General features: G+C 53.6%; 1 protein-coding gene across 13 annotated transcripts in view; it reads right to left on the bottom strand.

Annotated features, from left to right (window-relative positions):
* ARHGEF10 (Rho guanine nucleotide exchange factor 10) overlaps positions 1 to 15,409 on the bottom strand; it is a 131,382-nt gene extending 115,973 nt beyond the window's left edge. For 6 of the 13 annotated variants that reach the window (XM_087418274.1, XM_087418273.1, XM_087418278.1 and 3 more), the window contains exons 1-2: positions 15,388 to 15,409; positions 592 to 660 (exon numbers count right to left, since the gene is read on the bottom strand). In XM_087418274.1, coding sequence (XP_087274400.1) covers positions 592 to 628 — 37 coding nt within the window. In that variant the 5' untranslated portion in view covers positions 629 to 660; positions 15,388 to 15,409. The remainder of the gene's footprint in view (positions 1 to 591; positions 661 to 15,387) is intronic. The other 7 variants (XM_087418271.1, XM_087418277.1, XM_087418279.1 and 4 more) reach the window with 2 other exon arrangements.
* Between the last annotated feature and the right edge of the window lie 9,380 nt (positions 15,410 to 24,789).

Here is a 24,789-nt window from a genome sequence, read left to right as displayed (position 1 = left end):
CCACCTCGGGCTCTCGGTGACTCACTGAGAGTGACCCTCTGGGGAGGGGACAGCAGAGGGAAATGCTAATTTGCAGCCCCTCCCCCACAGTCATTACTCAGGGGGCAGCTGGACAAGGAAGGTCCACGTCTTCCCTGAGCGAGCCCACACCGGAGGGAGCACAGAGGGAAAGTTCGAGCTGCAGGTGACTGGAGAGGCCGCAGGGCACCAATGTCAGGCCAGCTGGGGCTCAGCCCAAATTCAGTCTCCAAAACAGCCAGTCCTCCACTCCTTATCATCCCCCCAATTGGGGTTCCAATGGATCAGGCTGAGGAATCTCCCAGGATTCTAGTGCTGGTGTGCACACTGCAGGGGCACCCTGAGGGGTGGGGCGTTCAGCCAGGACCCCCGGGGAGGATGGGCACTGGATGGGGGCTCCAGGCTCCACCCCTCAGTGTCTATGCTCAGACCCCTCTCTCTCCCCGAGGAGTGCCCAGCCCACGTCACACCCAGTCACCAGCAATTCAGTGATTCCCAGAGTACGGCGTCCTCGTGAGAGCCCCAATCCACCAGGACCCCTCAGATGCCCGCCCTGCAGCGCGGTCCCCTCACCTTCCGGAGCGGGAGCAGGCGGCCCTCGCTGGTCCATGCTGCAGCTGCAGAGGCCTCACTCCCAGGACCCTGCAAGAAGGGAGACAGTGCGGTCAGGGTGCAGGCGGAGGGACGTCCCTCAGCTCCACAGGGCTCTAAGAACCCCACAACGAGGAAAAGGCGGATGTCCGTCCACAGCCTACTGGTCAAAAGGACTTGTAAATCTCCCCGAAATAACACCAGAGAAAATAAAGCAGGTCTCATCCCATGTGCCTGACTTCACCGCGAGACGCAGCCAGGACGTTATTCTTGCAGCTGGGATTCAGCAGCTGGACCCTCCGGGCCCAACGCCCCCTGATCCTCTCTGCCTAATTTCACACAGCGCTCTGGGGAGGAAACGAACACGAAGTCAAATGCTTCTTCCCTCCTCTTCCTCCAACTGAACCGTTAACAGTTTTGAATGAAGAATTCACCGCCCAGGATTGAGGACCAGGCCGACATTTCTGTAAGCCCTTCACAGTGAGCACGCCACAAACTCACGGGTCCAGGCCAGATCTCTGCACCTCTGGTTTTATTTTCTTTTTCTCTTCTGCCTTTCCTGTTCCCTACTTGTTATCCGAAAGACTGAATGTGAGAATCAGCACGATAGCAGCTAAATCACCTGGAGGCCGTCCTCTTAGCCACATCCCTGTTTATGAGGGTTTACCCATCAGACGCCCGCCCACTTCGACCGGAACGATCCGGTGACAAGCCGCACTTTGCAGAAGCAACCCTCCCACTTCCCCAGTGATCCCACAGGCCCCGGGAGGCTCTGCCTGGAACATTTCAGACTCCCACACGTCAAGGAAAAGCACAAAAGGACGGCAGAGAAACAAGGACGCCGTGGCCCTCATCCTCCACGGGCCCCTTGCCCGGGGCAAGAGTGCCAAGTCTCCACCGTCTCTCCTCAGCCAACCCATCGCAGTGAATCCCCGGTGCACCCGTCAGTACAGAACCTCCCACTCACCGTGCTGGGCCACTCACCTGGCCCCTGTCATTGAGCACCTTGTCCTCTCAGTTCCTAAGTTTCACACTGACGTCGGCCCCACATGCACAAACAGCTCACAAAGACCTGGGTATTTGCCTTGAGCAGCCGCTGTGCCCCAGGTCTGCTGCATGCTGCCTCACCTGTGTGCTGCCTCATCCGCTCACATCATCATCTCCATCACAACCTCAGCATCTCCATCACAACCCTGTGAGGCAGGCACTCCTCATTTCCAAATGAAGAACTAGGGCTCAGAGGCCTTAAGAAACCCACCCCGGCTGAGCCCCCAGGGCAGCTGTCCTGCCAGAGGTTGAGGCCCCCACACTGGATGCACACTTGGGCTTGCTTGGAGTCTCCATGCCTCTGCAGCCAGCCGGCTGGAGATCCAGCACATTTCGTGTCTCTGCCCTGTTCCCTGCCCTGGGACACGTGGACGGTACCAGTCTCTGTCTCAGGGCTTCGCAGGCGGGACACATCTGAGCAGAGGTGATCTGAATGGGCCCTGCACACAGTAAACACTCAGGTGGCAGCAGGAGCCATCACTGTGGTCACCCCAGCCCACCCTCCACAGAAACATCAGAGGAGGGACCCTCAGCGGTGTCCACACAGGGTGGAGCAGTTTAACCTCTTGGACAGAAAACCGCAGGTTCATTCCCACAGAATTTAAGGCAGACGTGCCCAGACTACAGCGGTCCACGGAGGACGCGAGGCAGGCGAGCGAGCCCAAAGAGCAGGTACACACGGCATGAGCAGGCGCCAACGCTTCCAACCACCTGACCCGACGGGAGGAGGGAGCCCAGCTCCACAGAGCCAACAATGAAACCAACAACTGCTCCCATTCAGTCGACAAATATTCAACCAACGTGTGCCTGCCCACAAGCTGCAGGTTCTTCCCGTGAGGAAACACACATGCCCTGGTCTGAAGGAAGTCAAGATGGAGGAGCCCGTGCACACACACACGAACATGCGCACACATATATGCACACACTGTGCTTAATGAGCTATGGACTGCCATGGTGCAGACACAGGAAGGACAGATCCTCCAGCTTCTCCCAGGGCAGGGGGGCATGGGGTGAGGCGTGGGGAGGCAGCAGGAGGGATGGGATGTGAGCCGCGCTGGAGCAGTCCAGGGGCCTCAGAAGTACTCTGACAGGGGGCGCCTCCTGCTGCTGTGTCATCTCCCAAGGAAGTGAACCAAAACGCTCGAGTGCGTATTTATACACCCCGTGAGCGTTTACGTCCATTTCACCTGGAGCCAGGCAAGCAGTGACACATCGAAAAATACGCTTAACATACCAATAATGTTGACGCCAGTCAGAGAAGGAAACACCGACGGGGCTAGTGGGCATTCTTCCGGTCTCAGGGTCTCAGCGCTCTCCGGCCCTCCCTGTGTGCCAAGACCCCCCAGGAGAGACAACCATATCCGCAGGAAGGAGAGAAAACAATGGAGTCCCACAGTCCTGAGAGGAAGTGAAGAGAAGAAAGGAAGCTGATCCTCATGGCCATCTCGAGAGGTGAGCAGCAGTGTCCCTATGACCTCAGATCCTGAGCACGGCCGTGACACAGACACTGCATTCCCTCGGCTGTGAAGAGGCAAGGGCCAGTAAGGAACAGACCCGGAGCAGCCAGACGGGTTCTGGGCTTTGGGCAAAGCCAACCTTACCCCTGCGCTCGCTCAGGATGACCACGTCCTGCTTGCACGCAGGGTGGGCTGGAGGCACAGCCAGAAAAAGATATCCTTCCTGTCAGGAGACACTGCTGGGCACATGTCTGCCTGGAATTTGTCCAGAATAAGCTTAGACATAGCGGCACGCTGATCTGACAGCCACATGGCTTTTTGTGTCTAAACAGAATTCTGTTTGTTCGATCCTATCATTTACGCATTTTCAAACCTTCCTTATTTATTTTTGCGTGTGTGCCCATCTTCCTCCACTTCATATGGGATGCCACCACAACACGGCTTGATGAGCGGGGCATTGGTCCGCACCTGGGATGCGAACCTGTGAACCCTGGGCTGCCAAAGCAGAGCGCGTGAGCTCAACCACTATGCCACTGGGCTGGCCCCCTCAAACCTTCTTTTCAACTACACTGTACGCGCCTCATTAACGCTATTTGTTTCTACTTAAAATGCATAAAAATAGTCAAACTGACCAGAAGTCAGTTCCACACTGACAATACTGGGACAAGATGTAAGAATTTGCTCGAGGTTTCTTTGCCGAGGCCCGATCCTACTAAACATCCACAGACACTCAGAGCACCTGCTGTGGGCCAGGGCCGCTCTGTGAACCGATCCACACATAGGCGAGTCCTACCCGACGGATGAGCAGGCCCAGGGAGGTTCCGGGCAGGCTCAGAGCTCACCTCCCCACGTGGCAAGGCTGGGATGGGAACCCAGGCCTCTGGCACCCTGGCCTGTGCGCCTGACCATATATGATCTCAGGCACATGATACCATGCTCTGGGACTGTCTTCCTCCAAAATCAGCATCCAGAGGAACTGCGTTCCTGGAAAGGAACCTTTCTAACATGCTGACTCGCAAACACACGAGTCCACGGGTGTGTGTCCAAGCGCCACATTCTGCACACACGTGTACACCCCCTCCTACAGCTTGCTCACCCACCACCAAAGTGTTCTGCACCCTGAGACCTTCAGGTGACACCAGAAAACCCTCCTTCCCCTGGAGCCAGGCGGGTTCAGAACCTGGTCCTTCTCTGCACCGTCTCCTGGCGGCACCACCTGTGCACCTGACACCTGACGCCCTCCCTGGTCAGCCTGGGTCTGCAGACAGCGTTCTGCGGGGCGGGGCTGGGTGGAGCCCGCTCTCCCCAAGACTGACCCCGGGACAAAGGACGATGCTCTCTCCCACAACACTCTCCTCCTCCGACGGACGAGCAGCACGAGATAATTCCAGTCCAGGCAGTGGGTCCGTGTGTATTGTTGCCGTCATTTTCCAATTTAAGCTTCCTAATGAAAGATTTCATCGAGCCCTCGGATTGTGGTTTTAAACAAAAAGATGACACATCCAGCCCAAGCAGCAGCCCAGAGACAGCACTGCAGGACGGTCCGAGGGCGGCGTCTGGGGGCCATGCGGCTCCATGTCACAGAAGGGTTTCGGGGGCCAGGGCGGCTACCAACTCCACAGGTCACTTTCCTTTTTGCAACACCATGGAACAGACCCGCATCTTTACTCCAGTGACATTTTCACCTTCCTGGCCATCTGTGCAGATTTGCAAGGACGGCGCCAAAGGAGATACGCAGAACGCCCTGAGGGATGGGAGAGCGGGTGCCTCTCAGAGCCTATATTCATGACCATGGGAGCTCCGAGTGAGGCTGGGCACAGCCGGTCCACGCTCTGCTTCCTCATCGCTCAGTCTGCTGAGCACGACACCTCACGCACAGCGGGCATGGAGGGAGGCAGGTTCTCCCACATCCGCCCCGCCAGCCTCCACGGTGTTAGGGTCTCATAAGGGTGGGGAGGCGGCGGGCTGAGCCAGGCCCAGCTCCACGCGTCCAGTCCTGCACCAGAGACTGTGCCAGAACCAACAACCTGCAAGCACCAGCACAAGAGGCTGGCTCAGGACTCCACGTGAGACCCAACAGAGCCAAGGAGCCGCAAGGCTGGCCCCCTCATGTCTGGATTTTCCACCAAGGATCAGGGGCGGCCAAGCGATCATTTCTCTAAGGCCACGCTGTGTGTGTCACTGGCCTCATAGTTCTGACTGCACGATACCATTCATGTCAGACTGAGGCCAACCCCATGAAACCCCCTCCCCTCACCCTCCCCAAAAGAAGAAAACTAAGAGAAGCAAGTTTACTCCAACTAACAACCAGCTATTAGGAAAAAAGTCAGCCACCAGCTGTTAACCAGCTCTCTTCCAACAGCCCACCGTCACGGAATCCACCAGAACCACGGAGGGAGGGAGTCAGGTGCACTCGCCTTGACCGAGCCCAGGATGGCGCGTCCCATCTGCTCTTAGCACCTCACACCCCACAGTCTTCACACCAGCCACTTACTTAGCCCCAAGCCTTTGCTGCAAATCTGTATAAACCACTCTCTCCCACAGACACCCCTTCCGGAACTTTTGCACCTGCAAACCACTCCTGTGTCCTCTCTGTCTCCCTCTCCCCGTCTCTCCCTCTCTGTGTCTCTCTGTCTCCCCCTTCTCTCCCTCTCTCTGTGCCTGTCTCCCCCTTCTCTCCCTCTCTCTGTCTCTCTACCTCCCTCTCATGACTGCCTGCCCTCTGCACATGCTCCCTTTCTGCTCCCGCCATAAGAAAAAGATGTCCCTCTTCCTCAAAAGCCTGTCCCTATGAAAACAACAATGCCCGGGCTTGGTGAAATGAACTATCACCACGAATATCACCACGAAAAAATCCTGAACAAGAACAGGCCACAACTGGTGGGCCCAAGGAGGCAGAATCCTGGGGCATCCTGGGATGGAGGGGCAGCCACAAGGCAGCCAGCAGGGACAAGGGGAGGTGGACCCTGGGGGATCGGGGGGGGCGGGGCAGGGCTGAGAATGACACGGTAAGATCACAGCTGTATAAGCGGAGGAGAGACAGCTGCTAGGGGCTTTGGTTAGGTTGACGGTCTGAGGGAACGGAGCCTCAGCTCACAGGAGAGGGAAGCCATGGATATGGTCAGGTGCTGGGCCGGAGGGCTCGACCACAGGGGAGGAGGAGGGTGGTGTCCACATGATACAGGCAGTCACTTCTCCCCCACAGCTGCTCCTGCTGCAGGGGGGCGGAGGTGGGCCGCTAAGACAGCCCAGGACGGGAGGAGGAGGACAGCCTCCGCTTCAGGAGCAGGGAGCGCTTTCCTGGGGAAGACTGAGGGAGGGAGAGGGAGGGGAGGGTGGGCCAGGCTGGACAGAGGCGGCGTCCAGGGCAGGGGCCTGTCCTGGGCTCAGAGCAGATCCAGCAAGGTGCCTGATCAGGGCGCTGACGTGGCCAGAGCTGCCTTTTTTTTTGGTTTTTTTTTTTGGTGAGGAAGATTAGCCCTGAGGTAACATTGCCTATCCTCCTGTTTTTGCTGAGGAAGACTGGCCCTGGGCTAACATCCATGCCCATCTTCCTCCACTTTATAGAGGATGCTGCCACAGCATGGCTTGACAAGTGGTGCATAGGTCCTTGCCCAGGAGCCGAACCTGCGAACCCCAAGCTGCCGAAGCGGAGGGCACACACTTAACCGCTACACCACCAGGCCAGCCCAAGAGCTGCCTTTTTAAAAGGTGTTCCGGCATCAGGGGAGGAGGGTGGCCCCAGGAGGTGCCCACGGTGGTGATGAAGAGGAGGAGGTGGAGAAGGCGCAGTGGTCACTGCGGCCTCCGTGCCAGGGCTGGGCTGGCCCTCGGGCTCCCAGAGCCGTCCTCACCACAGCCCAGGACAAGGGGCTACCGCCCTCCTTTCCCCTGCTCTCGGTCAGTGTCCATGTGAATCGACACGCAGGGTCACCCCCACGCTGCCCCTCTGGAGGCCGCCATCAAGGGTCCAGTGGGACCCTCCTGCCTGGGTTGAGGCCACTCCCTCCCAGTCTCCACTCCTCCTAACAACAAAGTTAGGAGGGAGCCCCCAACTCTGCAGGCTACTGGGAAGACACCCCTACTCCACCCACCCCAACACTCAACAGGGTCCTTGGGACCATCAACCACTGAACGAAGCTCACCACATCCTTCATCCCCGCCTATGTTAGCTCCCACAGGAAGCCCCGATTCTGATCCCATGGGCTGTACATCCTGGTTTCTGACCCGGGGCCGCTAGCCCATATGGCACCTGTGTCGGAATTAGAAAAGGCCAGCCCGCCACCTGTTAGACAGCGGTCACAATAAAATACAAATCCACCAGGACCACAGGGTGAATGGTGCCAGGAGTGTGCAGCGCACAGCCTGCACAACAGGACTCAGCATTTCTAACGACCGTTAACCATGCCCCCCCACAAGACCCTCCTCTGTGCCCATACACCCAACCTTCTATCTCAACCCTTCCTTTGCGTTCTGGTTCCAGTCCGCCCCTAAGGGCTGCTTCCTGCAGCCCTCCAACGTGGAGGGCATCCTCTCCCAAGCCTGCTGAGTCTTAAGGTAGAGTAGGGGTCTTCTCATTTCTCCCTGCCTCCCCCCCAATCTCCGCACATCCATTCCCGGCGACCGCCGCATCCCTTGGCGGTGTCAGCCTCTGGCCATCCTCCCGGGAGCGCCCCACCACACTTCTCCCTGATTTCAGATATACGTGGAGTCCAGCCCAACACAGCCCCCAAGGGGTAAGCCGCGCAACTCCGACAAGGAGGAGGGCACAATGGCAGACACACAACAGCAGACGGAACAAGCGAGGTCCCTACAGCTGTGACCATCTCATCGCCATAACCGACCATGGCACGTCCCTCCCCCGCCCAGGTGTCCCTCAGGCAGACCTTCGTCCCCATGGCTGAGGTGTGCCCATCCTGCCCTGCAGACAGCCCAGGCATCAGACTCACCACTATGAACGTCAGGAAGTCCATCTAATTACAAATGAGAACTAGTCAAACAGCAGATCACATACGGGGTTAAACGACCACAAATCTTCTTGCGGGAAGCAGATCGGGACCTAACTCCTCTCGTCAAATCAGGTTGAGCGGCAACCACAGACGGGTCCACACCCGGCAGCTGGGCAAGAAATCAACCAAAGCCCTCTGCGGAGCCAGCCGGCCGTGCGGACTCCACAGCAGCTTGCCGTCCGTGTTATTTCTAAGTTGTGCCACGTGTCCTTGTCCGCAGCTCCTGCACTAACTCACGCGCGTCTTTAGACGCACACACATGGTTTCCATCTACCAGCCGCGGCCAGCTGGGCCCTTGGCTGCTCTGCCCTGTTTGGATCCAGGTTTCTACAGCTGTCCACACATAGTGACCACCGGACAAAGCAGCTCCAGGGGAGGCCCCAGTGAGTCCCCCAGGCCCCTCTGCCCACACGGGGCAATCGGTCAGCCCGCCCGGATGAAACGCCCGCCACGCCCCCTCAGCCCGTTGGCGTGACCCGACCAGCCTGACCAGGTGGTGGCACGCACAGCCTCTGCTCTGGGGCCCTCCCTGTGGGGTCCCCTGGGCACACATCCCTCCTTCCACACCTGGTCACCAGACTGTGGGAACGGCCCAAGGCTGCAGGGGTGACAGCACAAATGCCAGAGAGTGACCGTGAGCGAGACGGCACACGGCCGGCCCTGGAGGCCAGCCCCCACGCCAGGCTGGTGCCTCCACCGGCCTTTCCAAGCCAGCCCATCGTCTGTAGGCAGCAGGTACCAGGCTCTGCGGCCCGTGGAGGCCCAGCCACCGCTGTTCACCTCCTTCAGGGAGGAAGGAGCCCTGGTCTTCGGTGACGTTCCCCAGGCCGCATGCTGGTCACCAGGCCTCCTTGGGCCTCAGACGGTGGCTCGGGCAGGGACAAGGAGCTGTCAGCCTAGGCCTGCGGCAGCTGGGTGCTGAGCAGAAAGCAGACTCAGAGAAGGGAAGGGGCAGCCCCCGAGCCTTCCCACCCATGTCCCCTCCCCTGCCTCACAGGAAGCCACATCCAGAGGGCCGTTTGCGCAGCCTCGGTTCAACCTTCACCAGCATGATTCCCGCTCCTGCAGCCGCTTTCTTCGCTGGCTCCCGGGACACAGCCCTCCTGCTGTCCACTCTCCAGGCTGCCCACACCCCAGGCCTGGCTCTGCTCCTCCCCTGGCGACCTCATCCAGCCTCGCAGCCTTTAATGTGCCCTGGACACCTGTGAAGCTCCTGGAAGGCTCCACTCCTATCCGCTGCCTGCTTCCCATCACCAGCTCAGCCGCGAGGCACCTCACAGGCAACACATGGGACTGAGTAGTCATCCCGCCAGAAACCTCCTCCTTCCACTAGCCCAGGGCAAAATGACGACAGGGGAGTCGTCCTCAACTCCTCCCCTCTCTCAGTCCCAATGTCTAACCCTCAGCAAAGCCTGTCAGCTCCACCTTCAAAACATATCCAGAACCGCATCAACCATCTCTCCCTCCCTCCCCGGCCACCTGCCTGGTCCACACCCCGGTGCCTGGCCTCCCTCCCTCTGACCCTGCCCCCTCCACAGTCTGTTCTAAACAGAAGCCTGGACTAGCCCGATTAAAGGAGTCGGATCTGCTCACGGATCTGCTCACTCCGGGAGAGGGCAATGGCTTCCTGTCACTCCCCAGCCCCCTTCACACCCAGCTCTCCAGACCCAGCCTTCTGCTCCTGGACTGCCCACAGGCTGCTGCTGCCCCAGGGCCTCCGCACCTGCTGTCCACTCTGCCCCGAAGGCTGTTGCCCAGACATCACTCCCCTCTTTAGGTCTTCACTCAAATATCCCCTCAGCGAGGCCTCCCCAGGCCCCCTGTGTGAACAGCACCCTAGGACCCCCGGCCCCTGCACTGAGCATCATCTGAGGTTTGTCTGTTGTTCTCATCCATCATCTCTCCCAGACCCCAGGATGCGGGTCTGCAAGAACAAGACTCAGTCTACACTGTTCGCTGCCTGGTCCTGGCTCTCAGAGTGCTTAGTACTTAGTACTTAGCACCCAGCAGGTGCTCACTAAACATCCATGGAATCAGTCATTTACAGATCTGTCAGCGCCATATCACTGCTTGTCACACGGGACCACATATATAGTTTCCCATCTGTAACGAGGTTGGTCCTTTTTTTAGAAGTATGAGAACTTGATTTAAAAAACATATGAGAGGGGCTGGCCCAGTGGGGTGGTGGTTAAGTTCACACACTCCGCGTCAGTGGCCCAGGATTTGCAGGCTCAGATCCCGGGCACAGACCTATGCACTACTCATCAAGCCATGCTCTGGCAGGGTCCCATATAAAGTAGAGGAAGATGGGCAAGGGTGTTAGCCCATGGCCAATCTTTCTCGGCAAAAAAAGGAGGATTGGCGACGGATGTTAGCTCAAGGGTGCTCTTCCTCACCAAAAAAAAATAAAATAAAATAACATATGAGAACAAAACGACACTAAATCCATTACAGCAGAGGAGAAACTGAGGCCTAAAACGATGGATTCACAGTTGAGCCCATCAGGCTCTCTGGCCCAAAGCTTTGAGAACAGGTGCCAGGGGCCTTTCCACAGCAGGCACCCAGGGAAGAGATGCCCACCAACTCACCCCTGAGCACCATCAGAACGAGCCACCCGAGAAATACGCTTGTGTCTGAAACAAGACACCTTCCTCGGTTACAGGTAAGCCACACAACGTCCCCTCCTTCCCCGGGGGTTCTCATTCTTTCTTCTACAAAACATAATGCAGGACGGAAGAGAAGCGGCTCTTCAGAGCAAGTGAAAATCGCATTCCCAGTTCCAAACCTCCTCCCGGGGGCAGGGACCGCAGAGACGGCGCACTCTGAGACACACAAGTCTCTCCTCCTTGTACAACTACCTATGATTTGTCTCCGAAATATCTGTGTCATCTGGCAAACGCTGCACCTTTCATTCTTTCCTATTAAATCATTGAGTGCAGGTCTGAACATTTCTCAAGGCACGGAGGGCCTGCAGCAGGCTTCCAGCTCCGCCTCAGCCTCCCGCTGCAGCCCTGAACGCTGGACCAGGAACGGAGAACCACGTCCTTCACAGTCCCTGGAACCTAAGGGCATGTGTTCCGATTTTAGTGCCAACTGAAAAGCGACCTACTCTACGTCACACAGGGCAGCAACTTTTAGAAAGAGGAATTTCCCTCCAACACGGGTCTGTTACAGAAGCTTCTGTGGCTGAATTCACAGAACCCATGCAAACGACACTGGGCCAAAGCTTCTCTGACGGAGCAGGCGGCAGGCTGGACGTGAAACGATGCTGCCCGCGTGGGCTGCTTCCCACCGCCTGCTGAGTCAAGCGCTGGAGAACAAAACGTGAATCAGTCTTCTCATCACTTCTGCAGGGCGAGAAGCCGAGGGAGTCGTGTGCTCGGGAGGCAGCAGGCAGCCTGCCCCACACAGAGCGACAGCCCATGCACGGCCTCACAACATCCCAGCTGTGTGATCCGGCCGACCCACCAGGCTCACGCACAACAGGTAAAAGACACACCAAATTCCGCCAGCGCTCGGCGCTTCTCACACAGAAGCCTACTCTAGCCTCGGGAGCGTGATCATCCCGAACTCTGGGACTCCCCGGGCCGTGTCTACACTGGCCCACATAGGGATCCCATCCAACCGCTCGGCCAACACCCTACGGTTTCAAGCCACTTTCAAGCTACACCGAAGGAGGCAGAGCCCTGCCCAATCAGGCAGACCAGCCAAGGGGCTTGACTATTCCCTTCCCAAAGACTAAGGCCTTCCAACCCCCAGCTGGAAACTTATGCTCAAACGGGCATTGAGCACGCATTGGCAGAAATAGTGCTCTTTCAATTCACTTGTCTCATGTTCCTTAAAACCAGAAACCAAGCTGAAGCCACCACTCTAGCTCCTTTCCAGAAAAATAAAAAAAATAAGAGACTAGAATACCAAGTGTGCATAGCATGGTTTTATCAAAATACAATTCCTTGGCCCATCTTGTTTGGTCAGCTCTTCATGGTCCAAACGAATGAGGGAGAAGAGAGGTTTGAAAACCATGTATATATTTGACTTTGGAGTTTGAACATCCACGTTGCATTCTTAAAAAAAAAATAAAGACGCACAGGGGTGACGGTCTGTCCCCACAGCCCGACAGCACGCCTCCGTCCAGGATCAGAAGAAAGAGCAGAGCCCACGCCCTCACGGCTCCCACGTGCTCCGCGTGTGACAAGTTCTTTCCTCGTGCAGTGCTCAGTGGAGTATTCAGGCACCCTCAAACATTCCCTGTTTTCCTCATAAATTCCTCAAATGAGGAGTCCCAAGTGACGAGTCACGATTTTGGAGCCTGGAATGCGCCACCAGGTACCAGGCCCCTTGCGGAAAGCGAACTCAGCGCAGCTGGATTCCACGAGGGAGCGCGATGCAGCCGACTGCACTCTGAACGATTTCGTACACGCCTTTCACAAGGGGCACCACAAGGCGGTTACAGCTTTGACACTTACCTTACTTGAACAAATAATTTCTAGTATCAGAAGGTGGCTCATGGAAGAGAAAAACATTTAAAAACTTCTTTTAGGGGCTGGCCCGGTAGTGCAGCGGTTAAGTGCGCGCGCTCCGCTGCAGGGCCCAGGGTTCGCCGGCTCGGATCCTGGGCGCACCAACGCACTGCTTGTCAGGCCATGCTGCTATGGCGGCGTCCCATATAAAGTGGAGGAAGATGGGCATGGATGTTAGCCCAGGGCCAGTCTTCCTCAGCAAAAAGAGGAGGATTGGCGACAGATGTTAGCTCAGGGCTGATCTTCCTCACCAAAAGAAAAACATTTTTTACATATTTTTAAAAATCTTTGTAACACTGTCTAGTAAGACTAGAACACATCAACAACCCCCAGACAGCCCGTTCTACTGGCAGATGAAGAAGGGCAGGAGATGGAAGAACAACGCTCCTGCCAATGACAGGTCCTTTTTACGATCAAAGTTTTGAAAACTCACACACAAAACCAAAGGAAGAAGCAAAAACCTTCTAGGCCGGGCAGCTTTGCAAAGCCTGACTGGGGGTTGGGAAGGAGAGATAATGGAGGGTGGGGGACTCTGCCAGCTCTGCACCTGTGCCTCACCTGTCACACGGGAGACCCGCAGCCACCCCCTAGAGCTGGCCCTGCCCCACGCACTCCTGCAGAACACAAGCCTGGCCTCATCTCCCAGCCCCGCTCAAGTGCTTGGACCCCCATCCTCCACTGCAAGGCTCCCAGAAGGTCCCCCTCATTCTTCCAAAATCACACTTCCCAGAGGCTTAACTGAGAGCTGTAATCCTACCTCACAAACGTCTGACACCCACACTCCCTTCTGTCTCACCCCCCTCCACCTTCCTTTCTACCTGCAAACACTATGAAGAGCGTACGAATTAAACATTAATACGCTCTGAGCATCTCGAGATCTGAATTTTGCATTGCCATCTTTCTGTTACCCCTTGTGCAATAAAAGAATAACGTCCCATGACAGGGTTTTTTTAAACTATCATTTACAGAGTAATACAGCCAAAATCATCCCATTTTTCTTCTGCTCTAACTTATGCAGAACATTTTTTGTTTAAAAAGCATCTTCATATGACTGGCTTCCAGCAATTTCATACGTGAGTTAAGTTCTGTGGGTGACCCGACTCACCCAGGGTCAGGTGAGCAGCCCAGAACTCAACCCAGGGTGCCTAAAGCCAAGCCCCTTCACGCCTCCAGAATGCCTCCACCTAGAATTCCCAAAGAGTTTTCTTCTAACTTCACCACAAAAAAGCACAGAGAAAATGCTGCACATCAAAAAACCCACTTAGAGTAACTTTGAATTTTACCATTCCCTAATTGTCTGTAACTCCTTTGATGATACCTGGCCTGTATGGAGAGACTCATCAATCATGAAACAGCACCTTCAACAAACAACTTTTCTTACTGACAGGAAACCATGCAAGTCTGCTTCTGACCATAAAGTCACTGTGGACCTAACACCAGGCGTTGACCATGAAATCAGACCCTAGGGCCAATCGAGTAAACGCTGTGAGGGCTTAAGGGAAAATTACACAAAGAGAAGATCTCATCTTCCCTTCTAATGAAAGTTATTTCCTATAAAACAGGTGTTGAAAATACATCTCTTAAGCAATAAATGAACAGTGAAAATGCTATCCTTGCAATGTTCTACCTGGAGGGAAATTAAGTAACTCTTGCACAAAATCCAGAATATTGAGAGCTACTTAACTTCTACTTTGTGGCTCAACTAGAGAGAAGATAACAGCCCACTGCATTTTGAGTTAACGAGAATTTTTACCTCTCTGAAAATTAGTAACTGAAATGAACGTGACATGGCACCAAATATGCTGCTGCTTTCTCGGAACACAGACGTCCTACTAAAAGCTGAGACATTTACCCAGGTTTTCACTCTCAAAACTTAGGGTCTCACAGAGGGGAGGAGTGTTGCCAGGTGGGGATCAGGAGGCACCTGCGGACCACGTGTGCACCCCAACTTCAGCTTCCAGAGCAGTGGTAGACGGGGCGAGGGGAACAGACAGGCTTTTAAGTAGTAACTACCTTCACCCTAAAGTGGGCCCCCAGGTGAAAATATAAACTACTGTTCCCCACGCGAACACCTCAACTCTTCATTCCTCAGGCAAATTCAGCGGGGTCCGGTTTACTCCAGGCCAGGGGCAGGGGGGTCCCTCCTGCACATTCCTGAGGCTCATTACCATTGCGGGGATCAGGGGGCACCCCGCTGAAGTTGGAGGGCTGCTCATGGGCCTTTACCTGCACTGTCTGGGGGGACAGGGACAACCCCACTGAAGTGGGGGGGGGCTGCTCATGGGCCTTTTACCTGCACTGTCTGGGGGACAGGGCCACCCCGCTGAAGTTGGGGGGCTGCTCATGGGCCTTTATCTGCACTGTCTGGGGGACAGGGCCACCCCGCTGAAGTTGGGCGGTGCTGCTCACAGCCCTTTACCTGCACTGTCTGGGGGGACAGGGACCACCCCCTGAAGTTGGGGGGCTCCTCGCGGCCGTTACATGCACCGTCTGTGCCCGGGGACAGAAGCCACCCCGAGTTGTCCTCGCCCGGCGCGGCAAAGCCTCCGGGGTGGGCGGGCGCCGGAGTCCACCGAGCGGTGGGATTTGCTTAGTTGGGGGAAACTTTTGAAAGAGCAACTTTCAAAGAAAAGGAAAACTCCGAGTCCCCGGGCGAAAGGCTCGCGGGACGCGCCCTTCAACGACCCCCGCCCCACCCCGGACCCACTCACCCCGCCCGGACCCCCGACCCCGGACCCCACTCACCTTGCCCGGACCCCGCCCGCCGTCCCTCCAAGCGCCCCTCTTCCCGCCCCGCGTCCGCCGCCCGGGGATGCACCCTGGCCCCGCCCACGGGGGGGGCCGCTCCACCCCCACGCCCTGATTGGCCGGCCCGGGGCCTATCCAGGAACCCATTGGCTGGCCTGCCTGCCCGTTCCTCGGCCGCGCCCCGCCCTCGCGCCCGCGCATTCCTGCGAGGCCACGTGGCCGCCCAAGTCCCCCGGCCCTCGGCCCAACGCCCCGCCCGGATGCGCGCGCGTGGGCAGGGCGAGCGCAGACCTCCCCCAGCCCCTGCACGCTCCCTTCCTGCGGCCCCTCGGGCTGCGGACCACCCCCGAGCGTCCGCCCCTCCCCTCCCCCGGGAGCCGGCCCTGAGCAGGGCGTTCCGGGCCCCGCGCGAGGTCAGCTGAGCTCGGACCCGCCGGGTCCCGGGCGTGTGCAGGGGCCGGGCTCCACACGGCTCCGACGCACGTTTGAAAGCTTGCCTCTTCCCGAGAAGCGCTCACTTTTCCCAAGTACCTTTCCGTGGTTCCTAGTTCTGGAATTCCGTATCTTGTGAGAGCCAAAAAGTGATGTCTTATGTAAGAGGGCAGAGCTTCACCTGAGTTCACCCTTGAAATGGATGGTGCTTCTTAGCCTTAAAGACATCATCATACTACGAGCGCCTTTGTGGTTAAAAATATATGCGTATGTTTGGTTCTGCACGGCATCGTCCTAGCATCGGCAAGAGTGTGGCTCTTGCAAGCTGTTGGGATTGTTTACCGGGAGCATTTGTTTCTTCTATCATTTTTTTTTTAAAGATTTTATTTATTTTATTTTTTGCCCCCAAAGCCCCAGTAGATAGTTGTATGTCACTGCTGCACACCCTTCTAGTTGCTGTATGTGGGACTCGGCCCCAGGATGGGCAGAGAAGTGGTGCCTCGATGCGCACCCGGGATCCGAACCTGGGCCGCCAGCATCGCAGCGCGCGCACTTAACCACCAAGCCACAGGGCCGGCCCTCTTCTATCATTTAAAAGAGAAAAATTATTGTTACAAGTACTACTAAAGGGAGAAACGTGAGACAGAAATCTTTAACAAAAATACGAAAAACCAAAATGACACCTGAAGAATGTTACCTGTTACCTGGTCAACACAGTCAACAGGTGTGTTAACAGAAGCTAGACTCCTCTCCCTTCTGCCCAAATCTCTGAATCTCAGAAGTAATTTAAAAACCAGAATTTCAGAATTGCCCGACATCTTAGAGAGCTCTAGTCCCATTCACTTGGCTTAAAGAATAAATACAAAGTAGCTAAATGTCATAAAACTAATTTAAACATTAAGTCCCTTAAGGGTGACTTAAGACACCTTCATAGATGCTCTGTAAAAGTTCTTTCCCTGCGAATTTTGACTAACGTAAATCATGGCTAACATAGACTACAATGGTTAGGAAATAAATAATACTAGGTAAGGAAATACTTTAGCAATGTTTGTCACTAGCATTTGCTAATTTTATGGAAATAGACTGAGTTATTTTTAAATACTATTTCAGCCATATCTTACAGCACACTGTGAAGATACAAGAGCCTGAATCAATTGAAAAAGATTTTTCCTCTCAGTGACTTTAATATCAGGAAAATTATTTCAGGTCTCTATTCCCAGGGTTCTTTGACTATCTTATTCTAAGGTCTTCTACCCAGATAATTATCATAATGGTCATGGTCAACAGAGGTAAAGGGGCAAGTGAATTAGTTCTAGTTTGCCACACAACAAGAAAACCCTGACACCTCTTATGTTTTCTGATCAAGTAGACCAGAGATCAAAGGAAAATAGTACATGTATGGAATGAACAAGGGATTCGGAGTTCATTCGGGGATCCCAGTATAAAATCCTGTGTGAATTATACAATCTCTGAGCTTCTGTCTAACCATCCAGAAAATGTGACTAATAGTGTCTACATCATAGATAAGACATCTGAAAGGGAGAACTGTACAAAGAACCCAGTGTGAGGTCTGGCAAGACTAGGTGCCTGGTTACCCATAATAATTATTTAGGTCCACCTTTTTTTTTTCCCCAGAAGAAACAAAACATATTAAATCAATATTTGTAATAAATGGCTCACGAGTTGTTTTCGAAAACTTAAGCAAATTCAAGAAGCTGCTGTTGTGTCATCATTTTTCACTCAGAAATCGTGCTTTGTGGACCTGTGGGGACAACACAGGAGCGCCACCATTACTAGAAGTGTAGAGTAGAGCTTCCACAGTTCCGCAACAGCTGTACGGATGCCCTAAGCGCTCAGGGCCACCAGGGAGGGCAGTAGGGTAGGACCACAGGGCAATGCCACGAGGTGGGTCTGGGCAGAAAAAACTCTGATTTAAGGCTGGAATTCTGTCTAATTTATTCTGGTGTTCTTCAGAGATACATCACCACTTTCTGTAAACCCTGCTGTGGAAAATGTTGGGAATTGCCATTGTGATCCCCTCTTTGACCCATGGGATAGTTAGAAAAATTAGGTTTAATTTTTCAAACGCTTAGGGACTTTCTGGTTTTCTTTTCATTACGACTAAGGCTTAATTCTCCTATCGTCTAAGAATATAATCTATATGATTTCAATCTTTTAAAATTTGTAGAGACTTGCTTCCTGGGCCAAGATACTGTCTACTTGGGTAAATGTTCCATGAGCACTTGAAAATTCTGCACCTGTGGATGTGATGTTCTATATATGTCAATTAGGTCATATTTGTTTCCAATTTTTTTTGTCTGCTTGTTCTATCAGATACTGAAAAAGGTGTATTAAAATCTTCAAACATTGCTACTCTATTCGACATTGTACTGGAGCATCTAACTAGTGTTACAAGGCAAGAAAAACAAAAAGTATAAGGATTTAGAAAAAAAAAACTGTGATTATTCACAGACAACATGATTGTGTAGATAGAAAATACAAAATAATCTACAAATAAACTATTAGAATTAAAAATGGAATTTAGGAATTTGAGATGGATCATAAACTTTATAAAGTTTCTAGAAGAAAATATAGGAGAATATTGATCTTGGGGTAGGAATGTACTAACTTTTAGTACAAAATGTACTAACCATTTAAAATGATTAAATTGGACTTCATCAAAATTTTAAATTTCTGCTTATCTCATGACACCATTAAGAAAATGAAAAGGCAAGCCACAGACTGGGAGTAAATATTTGCAATACATATATCTGGCCAAATACTTGTAAATAAAGAACTCCTAGAAATCAACTATAAAAGGTCCATTTAAAAATGAGCAAAGACTTAAATACTTTACAAAAGATTTACTGATGCCCAATAAGAAGAGTGCTCAATATTATTACTTTCAAGAAAATCAAAATTAAAACCACAATAAGATACCATTATATCCATACATGAATGGCTAAAATTAAAGACTGACAATAACAAGTGTTGGTAAGGATGTGGAGCAACTGGAACTACTATTATATTAGCCCAAGTTCTCCATAGAAACAGAACCAATAGGAGATATATATATATATATATATATATATATATATATATATATATGGAGAGAGAGAGAGAGAGAGACTGACTTCTTATGAGGAATTGGCTCACACAATTATGGAGGCTGAGAAGTCCCATGGTCTGACCCAAGAAAGCTGGTGGTGACATTCAGTCTGAGAACCATGGAGCCAATGGTGTAAATCCCATCTGAGGAGAGAGAAGATGAGTGTGATGTCCCAGCTCACTGGTGAAGCAGAAAGAAGGGGTGAATTCCTCCTTCCTCCACCTTTGGTCCTATTCAGGCCCTCAGTGGACTGGATGATACCCACCCACACTGGGGAGGGCCATCTGCTTTATTGAGTCTACTGATTCAAATGCTCACCTCGTCCAGAAACACCCTCAAACACACCCAGAAATAGTGTTCAATATGAGCACCAGTTGAACATTAACGTTAACCATCACAACTCTACATTGTTCATGGGAGTGCAAAATGGCACAACCACTTAGAAAAATAGTTTTGCAGTTTCTCGGGGGATAGCCATAGCAATCCCACTCTTAGGGATTTATCCGAGGTAAATGAAAATATAGCCCCTAAAAAGACTTTTACAAGAATTCTTTGTTCATAACACTTTGAACTGTTCAAAACAGTACAAATAGTTCAAAACTGGAAACAACACAAATTCCATCCAAGAGTGACTGTATAAACAAAGTATGGTATACTCATACAATAGAACACTACTCAGCCACGAAAAGGAATAAACTGATGGTGCGCTCAGTAGCAGAGATGAATCTCAAAAATGGTATGTGGTATGAAAAATCAGACAGAAGGCTAAATACAGTATGATTCCCTTCTTATGAAATTCAAGAAAGGCTAATCTATGACGATGGGAATCAGAACAGTGGGTGCTTTTGCGGGGATAGACTGGGAAAGGACATAAAGGAACTTGGGGTGGATGAAAATGTTGAATGTGTCTTGATTGGAGACGTAGACATATGGATGTGTTCACCTTGTAAAATTTTACCAAACTGAACACAAGATTAATGTACTTAATGGAATATATGTTATATGTCAAGAAAAAAGGTATTAAAGGCTCACTGACACTTTTTAAAGAAATGATGGGGCGGGAGGGATAACAGGTGGAGCACAGAGGATTTTTAGGGCAGTGAAACTACTCTGTATGATTCTATAATGGTGGATACATGTCATTATACATTTGTCCAAACTCATAGAATGTACAATACCCAGAGTGACCCTAATGTAAACTGTGGACTCTGGGTGATGATGACGTGTCAATGTAGGTTCATCAATAGTGACAAATGTACCATCTGGTGGGGATGTTGATAGTGGAGAAGGCTGTGTATGTGTGAGGGCAGGGGGTATATGGGAAATCTCTGCACCTTCCCCCCAATTTTATTGTGAACCTAAAACTGCTCTACAAAAATAAAGTCTTTTAAAAAATATAACTATTCCCTTTATTAATTGGATATAAAATATACCCTTATTAATTGCAAATTAAGTAAATTCCAAGATCCATGCACAGGGCAGGAGGTAATTTATACCCTATTTAGCATACTCCGTGTCTTAGTCTGTTTGGGCTGCTATAACAAATACCGCAAACTGGGTGGCTTAAACAATAGAAATATATTTCTCACAGTTCTGGAGGCTGGAAGTCGAGGATCTTGGCACTGCCAGATTTGGTGTCTGCTGAGAACCTCTTCCTGTTTCACAGACCACATCTTCTCCCTGTGTCCTCACATGGGGAAGGGGCGAGGGAGCTCTCTGGGGTCTTTTTAATAAGGGCATTAACCCATTCATGAGTGCTCCATCCTCAGGACCTAATCACCTCCCAAAGGCTCCTCTCTGCAAATACCATCACCTCAGGGTTAAGACAGCAACGTATGAATTTAGGGGGGCACAGACACTCCGTGCACAGCATTGAGAAGGAGAGAAATGATGAGGGCAGTCTCGCTGGCTCTGGATCTGGCCTCCACTCTACGGGCATCTCCTTGCCCCCAGGCAGAGGAGAGACATGAGATCCACTCTGGGCCAGAGAAGGTGAGGAGGGCAGTGGCTGGGGGCTAAGGGCTTGGGCTCTGTAATCAGACAGACCTGGGGTCATTTCTGCCTCTTCTGCCACTGGCTGAGTGAACTTAGGCTGGTTATTTAATGTCCCACACCCCAATTTCCTCACTGACAACAGGAGTGAGAGCTACCCCTGAGGCAGTGCTGAAGACAAATGCTTTAGCGGGTGCAGACCGTTATCAGGGTGCCTGAAGCTAAGGACACTGGGAGGAGCCAGAGGCATGACCTAAGGACGGGGCTGTATTGGTCTGGGCGCACTTGGGGCTCTGATCCCAGGACCTCACGTATTGGCTACACGTTGATCTGCAGCAGTTCTAATTGCTGTGCCTCAGTTTCTTCCCATAAAAACAGGGTGACATTAGTACCTCCTGCCATGGTCACGTTTATACATCACTTGGCTAGGCTATCATTCCCAGTTACTCAATCAAACCTGAACCTAGGCGTTGCTGTGGAAGGATGTTGTAGATGTGGTTAAAGCCTATCACCAATGGACTTTAAGTAAAGGAGATTACTCTAGGTAACCTGGGTACATCTGATTCAACCCCTCAAAAAACACGTTTTAGTTGAAAAAGAACTTTGCTTGTGGAAGGCAGCTTCACTCGTGACTGAGAGGTCTAGGCTGCCTTCAACACAGCCTCCCTTCCTCACAGCCCCGCTTCCTGCCAGCCCCCCTGCCCCACAGTCTCCCTTCCTCACAGCCTCCTTTCCTCAGAACACGCCTTCCTGACAGCCTCCCTTCCTCACAGCCCTCTTCCTCAAAGACCCCATTCCTCATAGCAGCCCTTCCTCACATCCCACCTTCCTCACAGCCCCCTTTCCTCACAGCCTCCCTTCCTCACAGTCAGCCTTCCTCACAGCCTCCTTTCCTCACAGCCTCCCTTCCTCACAGCCCGCCATCCTCACAGCCCTACTTCCTTCCAGTTCCCATTCCTCACAGCCCACTTTACTCACAGCCTACCCTCCTCACAGCCCACCCTCTCACAGCCCACTTTCCTCACAGCCCCCCTTCCTCACAGCTGCCCTTCCTCACAGCCCCCCTTCCTCACAGCCTCCCATCCTCACAGCCCCCTTCCTCACAGCCACCCTTCCTCACAGACCTCTTCCTCACAGCTACCCTTCCTCACAGCCCTCCTTCCTCACAGACCTCTTCCTCACAGCCTCCTTTCCTCAGACCCCGCCTTCCTGACAGCCTCCCATCCTCACAGCCCTTCCTCACAGCCGCCCTTCCTCACAGCCGCCCTTCCTCAATGCTTCCTTTCCTCAGAGCCGCTCTTCCTCACAGCCTCCTTTCCTCACAGCCCCCCTTCCTCGCATCCCTCCTTCCTCACAGACCTCTTCCTCACAGCCGCCCTTCCTCGCAGCCCTCCTTCCTCACAGACCTCTTCCTCACAGCCGCCCTTCCTCACAGCCCTCTTTCCTCACAGCCCCCCTTCCTCGCATCCCTCCTTCCTCACAGACCTCTTCCTCACAGCCGCCCTTCCTCACAGCCCCCTTTCCTCACAGCCCCCCTTCCTCACAGCCACCCTTCCTCGCAGCCCTCCTTCCTCACAGACCTCTTCCTCACAGCCTCCTTTCCTCACAACACGCCTTCCTGACAGCCTCCCTTCCTGACAGCCCCCTTCCTCACAGCCACCCTTCCTCACAGACCTCTTCCTCACAGCTTCCTTTCCTCAGAACCCACCTTCCCGACAGCCTCCCTTCCTGACAGCCCCCCTTCCTCACAGCCTCCCTTCCTCACAGCCCTCTTCCTCAAAGACCCCATTCCTCATAGCAGCCCTTCCTCACATCCCACCTTCCTCACAGCCCCCTTTCCTCACAGCTCACCCTCCTCGCAGTCCCCCTTCCTCACAGCCTCCTTTCCTCACCGCCTCCCTTCCTCACAGCCCACCATCCTCACAGCCCGCCATCCTCACAGCCCTACTTCCTTCCAGTTCCCCTTCCTCACAGCCCACTTTACTCACAGCCCACTCTCCTCACAGCCACCCTTCCACATAGCCTGCTCTCCCTCACAGCCCCGCTTTCTCTCAGCTGGCTCTTCCTCACAGACCCTCTTTCTCACAGCCCACCTTCTTCACAGCCTTCCTTCCTCACAGTCCACATTCCTCACAGCCTGCCCTGCCTCACTGTCCGCCATCCTCACAGCCCTACTTCCTCAAAGTCCCCTTTCCTCAGCCCACTTTCTTCACAGCCCACCCTCCTCACAGCCCACCTTCCTCACAGGCTCCCTTCCTCACAGCCACCCTTCCTCACAATCCCCTTCCTGACAGCCCCCTTTTTCACAGCCTCCCTTCCTCACTGCCCGTCTTCCCTCTGCCAGCCCTTCCTCACAGACCCCCATCGTTACAGCCCACCTTCCTCACAGCCCACCCTCCTCACAGTCCCCCTTCCTCACAGCCTCCTTTCCTCACAGCCTGCCATCCTCACAGCCCTACTTCCTCACAGGCTCCCTTCCTCACAGCCCACCTTACTCACAGCCTCCCTTCCTCATAGCCAGCATTCCTCATAGCCTGCTCTTCCTCACAGCCTGCCTTCCTCACAGCCTGCATTCTTTGCAACCTCCTTTCCTCAGAGCCCCCGTCCTCACAGTCCCCATTGCAGAGAGCCTGCCCTTCCTCAAAGCCCACATTCCTTACAGCCCCCCTTCATCATAGCATCCCTTCCTCATAACCCCTCTTCCTCACAGCCTCCCTTCCTCACAGCCCTTTCTCATAGCTCCCCTTCCTCATAGCCCGCCTTCCACACAGCCCCCTTCCTTACACCCCCTTCCTCACAGCCCCCTTTCCTCAAAGCCCCCTTCCTCACAGCCCCCTTCCTCACAGCCTGCACTTCCTCACGCACCCCCATCCTGACAGCCCCCCTTCTTCACAGCCTCGCCTTCCTCACTGCTTGTCTTCCCTCTGCCAGCCCTTCCTCAAAGCTCACATTCCTCACAGCCTCCCTTCCTTACAGCCCGCCTTCCTCACAGCCTAGACGTAGAGCACTGGCACATTAATGTGTAAACTCCACAGACATCAGTAGGTATTGTTCCAAGCGGGAGGTCAGAACAGGCTTTGGAACGGGTCCTCGGGGTTCCGGTCTCTGCTAACCTCCCAGCTGGGCGACCTTGGACAAGTGACCTGATTTCACTAAGCCTCGTGTTCTCACATGTAAGCAGGGTTATGTACGGGCCTCAGCTCAGGAGGTCCTTGGTGGAGGACTAATGTGCCCGTGGGCACACACCTGCCTAGCACTCTGCCCAGAGCTAACAGTTCTAGTGTTTGCTAAATATTATGTCAGCGGTCAAGTGACTGTCAAGGTGTTGTGATGAGAGAACAGTCAACAAGGGGGATCTCACTTCAGTGCCCAAGTGAAGCCTGGAGCTGGGGGGACATTGCTCCAGGGAAGTCACAACAGAGTGCCCGGGCTTCAGGTGGAGAGGCAGAGGACTTGGGCAAACACAAGGGCGTATATGCTGGTTTAAGGAAGCTGTAAATCTCCCTCAGGTGCCCCTTGTTGTGCTTCTAGAACTCCGGAATCAGCGGGGCCACACTGCTCATGTGTTCAGCTCTTGCTTCCCCAAGCTCTCAGCCGTGGGGCCCCAAAGCTTCGTCTGCACCTGTCCAACCCCGAATGTGGGGCCAGACAGACGGAAGGTGCTGGGTGAGGGCGGAACAATAACTAATGTCTTATCTGCCTCAGGTCCTGTCCTCCTGCAGCCCCACCTCCCTCCCTCGTGCTGGCAGGCCCACCAGCCTTCCTCAGCAGGTTGCCCCTGACCGCCCTCTCCCCAGCAGGCCCTGCGCCCCCGCAGCCTGCAGGGTGAACACGGCCCCCACAGCGGCCCACACTCACCACAGCTT

The sequence above is a fragment of the Ceratotherium simum genome, chromosome 28 (genome assembly GCF_057802395.1).
Source record: "Ceratotherium simum simum isolate JZ-2026a chromosome 28, ASM5780239v1, whole genome shotgun sequence".
NCBI lineage: Eukaryota > Metazoa > Chordata > Mammalia > Perissodactyla > Rhinocerotidae > Ceratotherium > Ceratotherium simum.
This window is presented reverse-complemented; position numbering and strand designations above follow the sequence as displayed.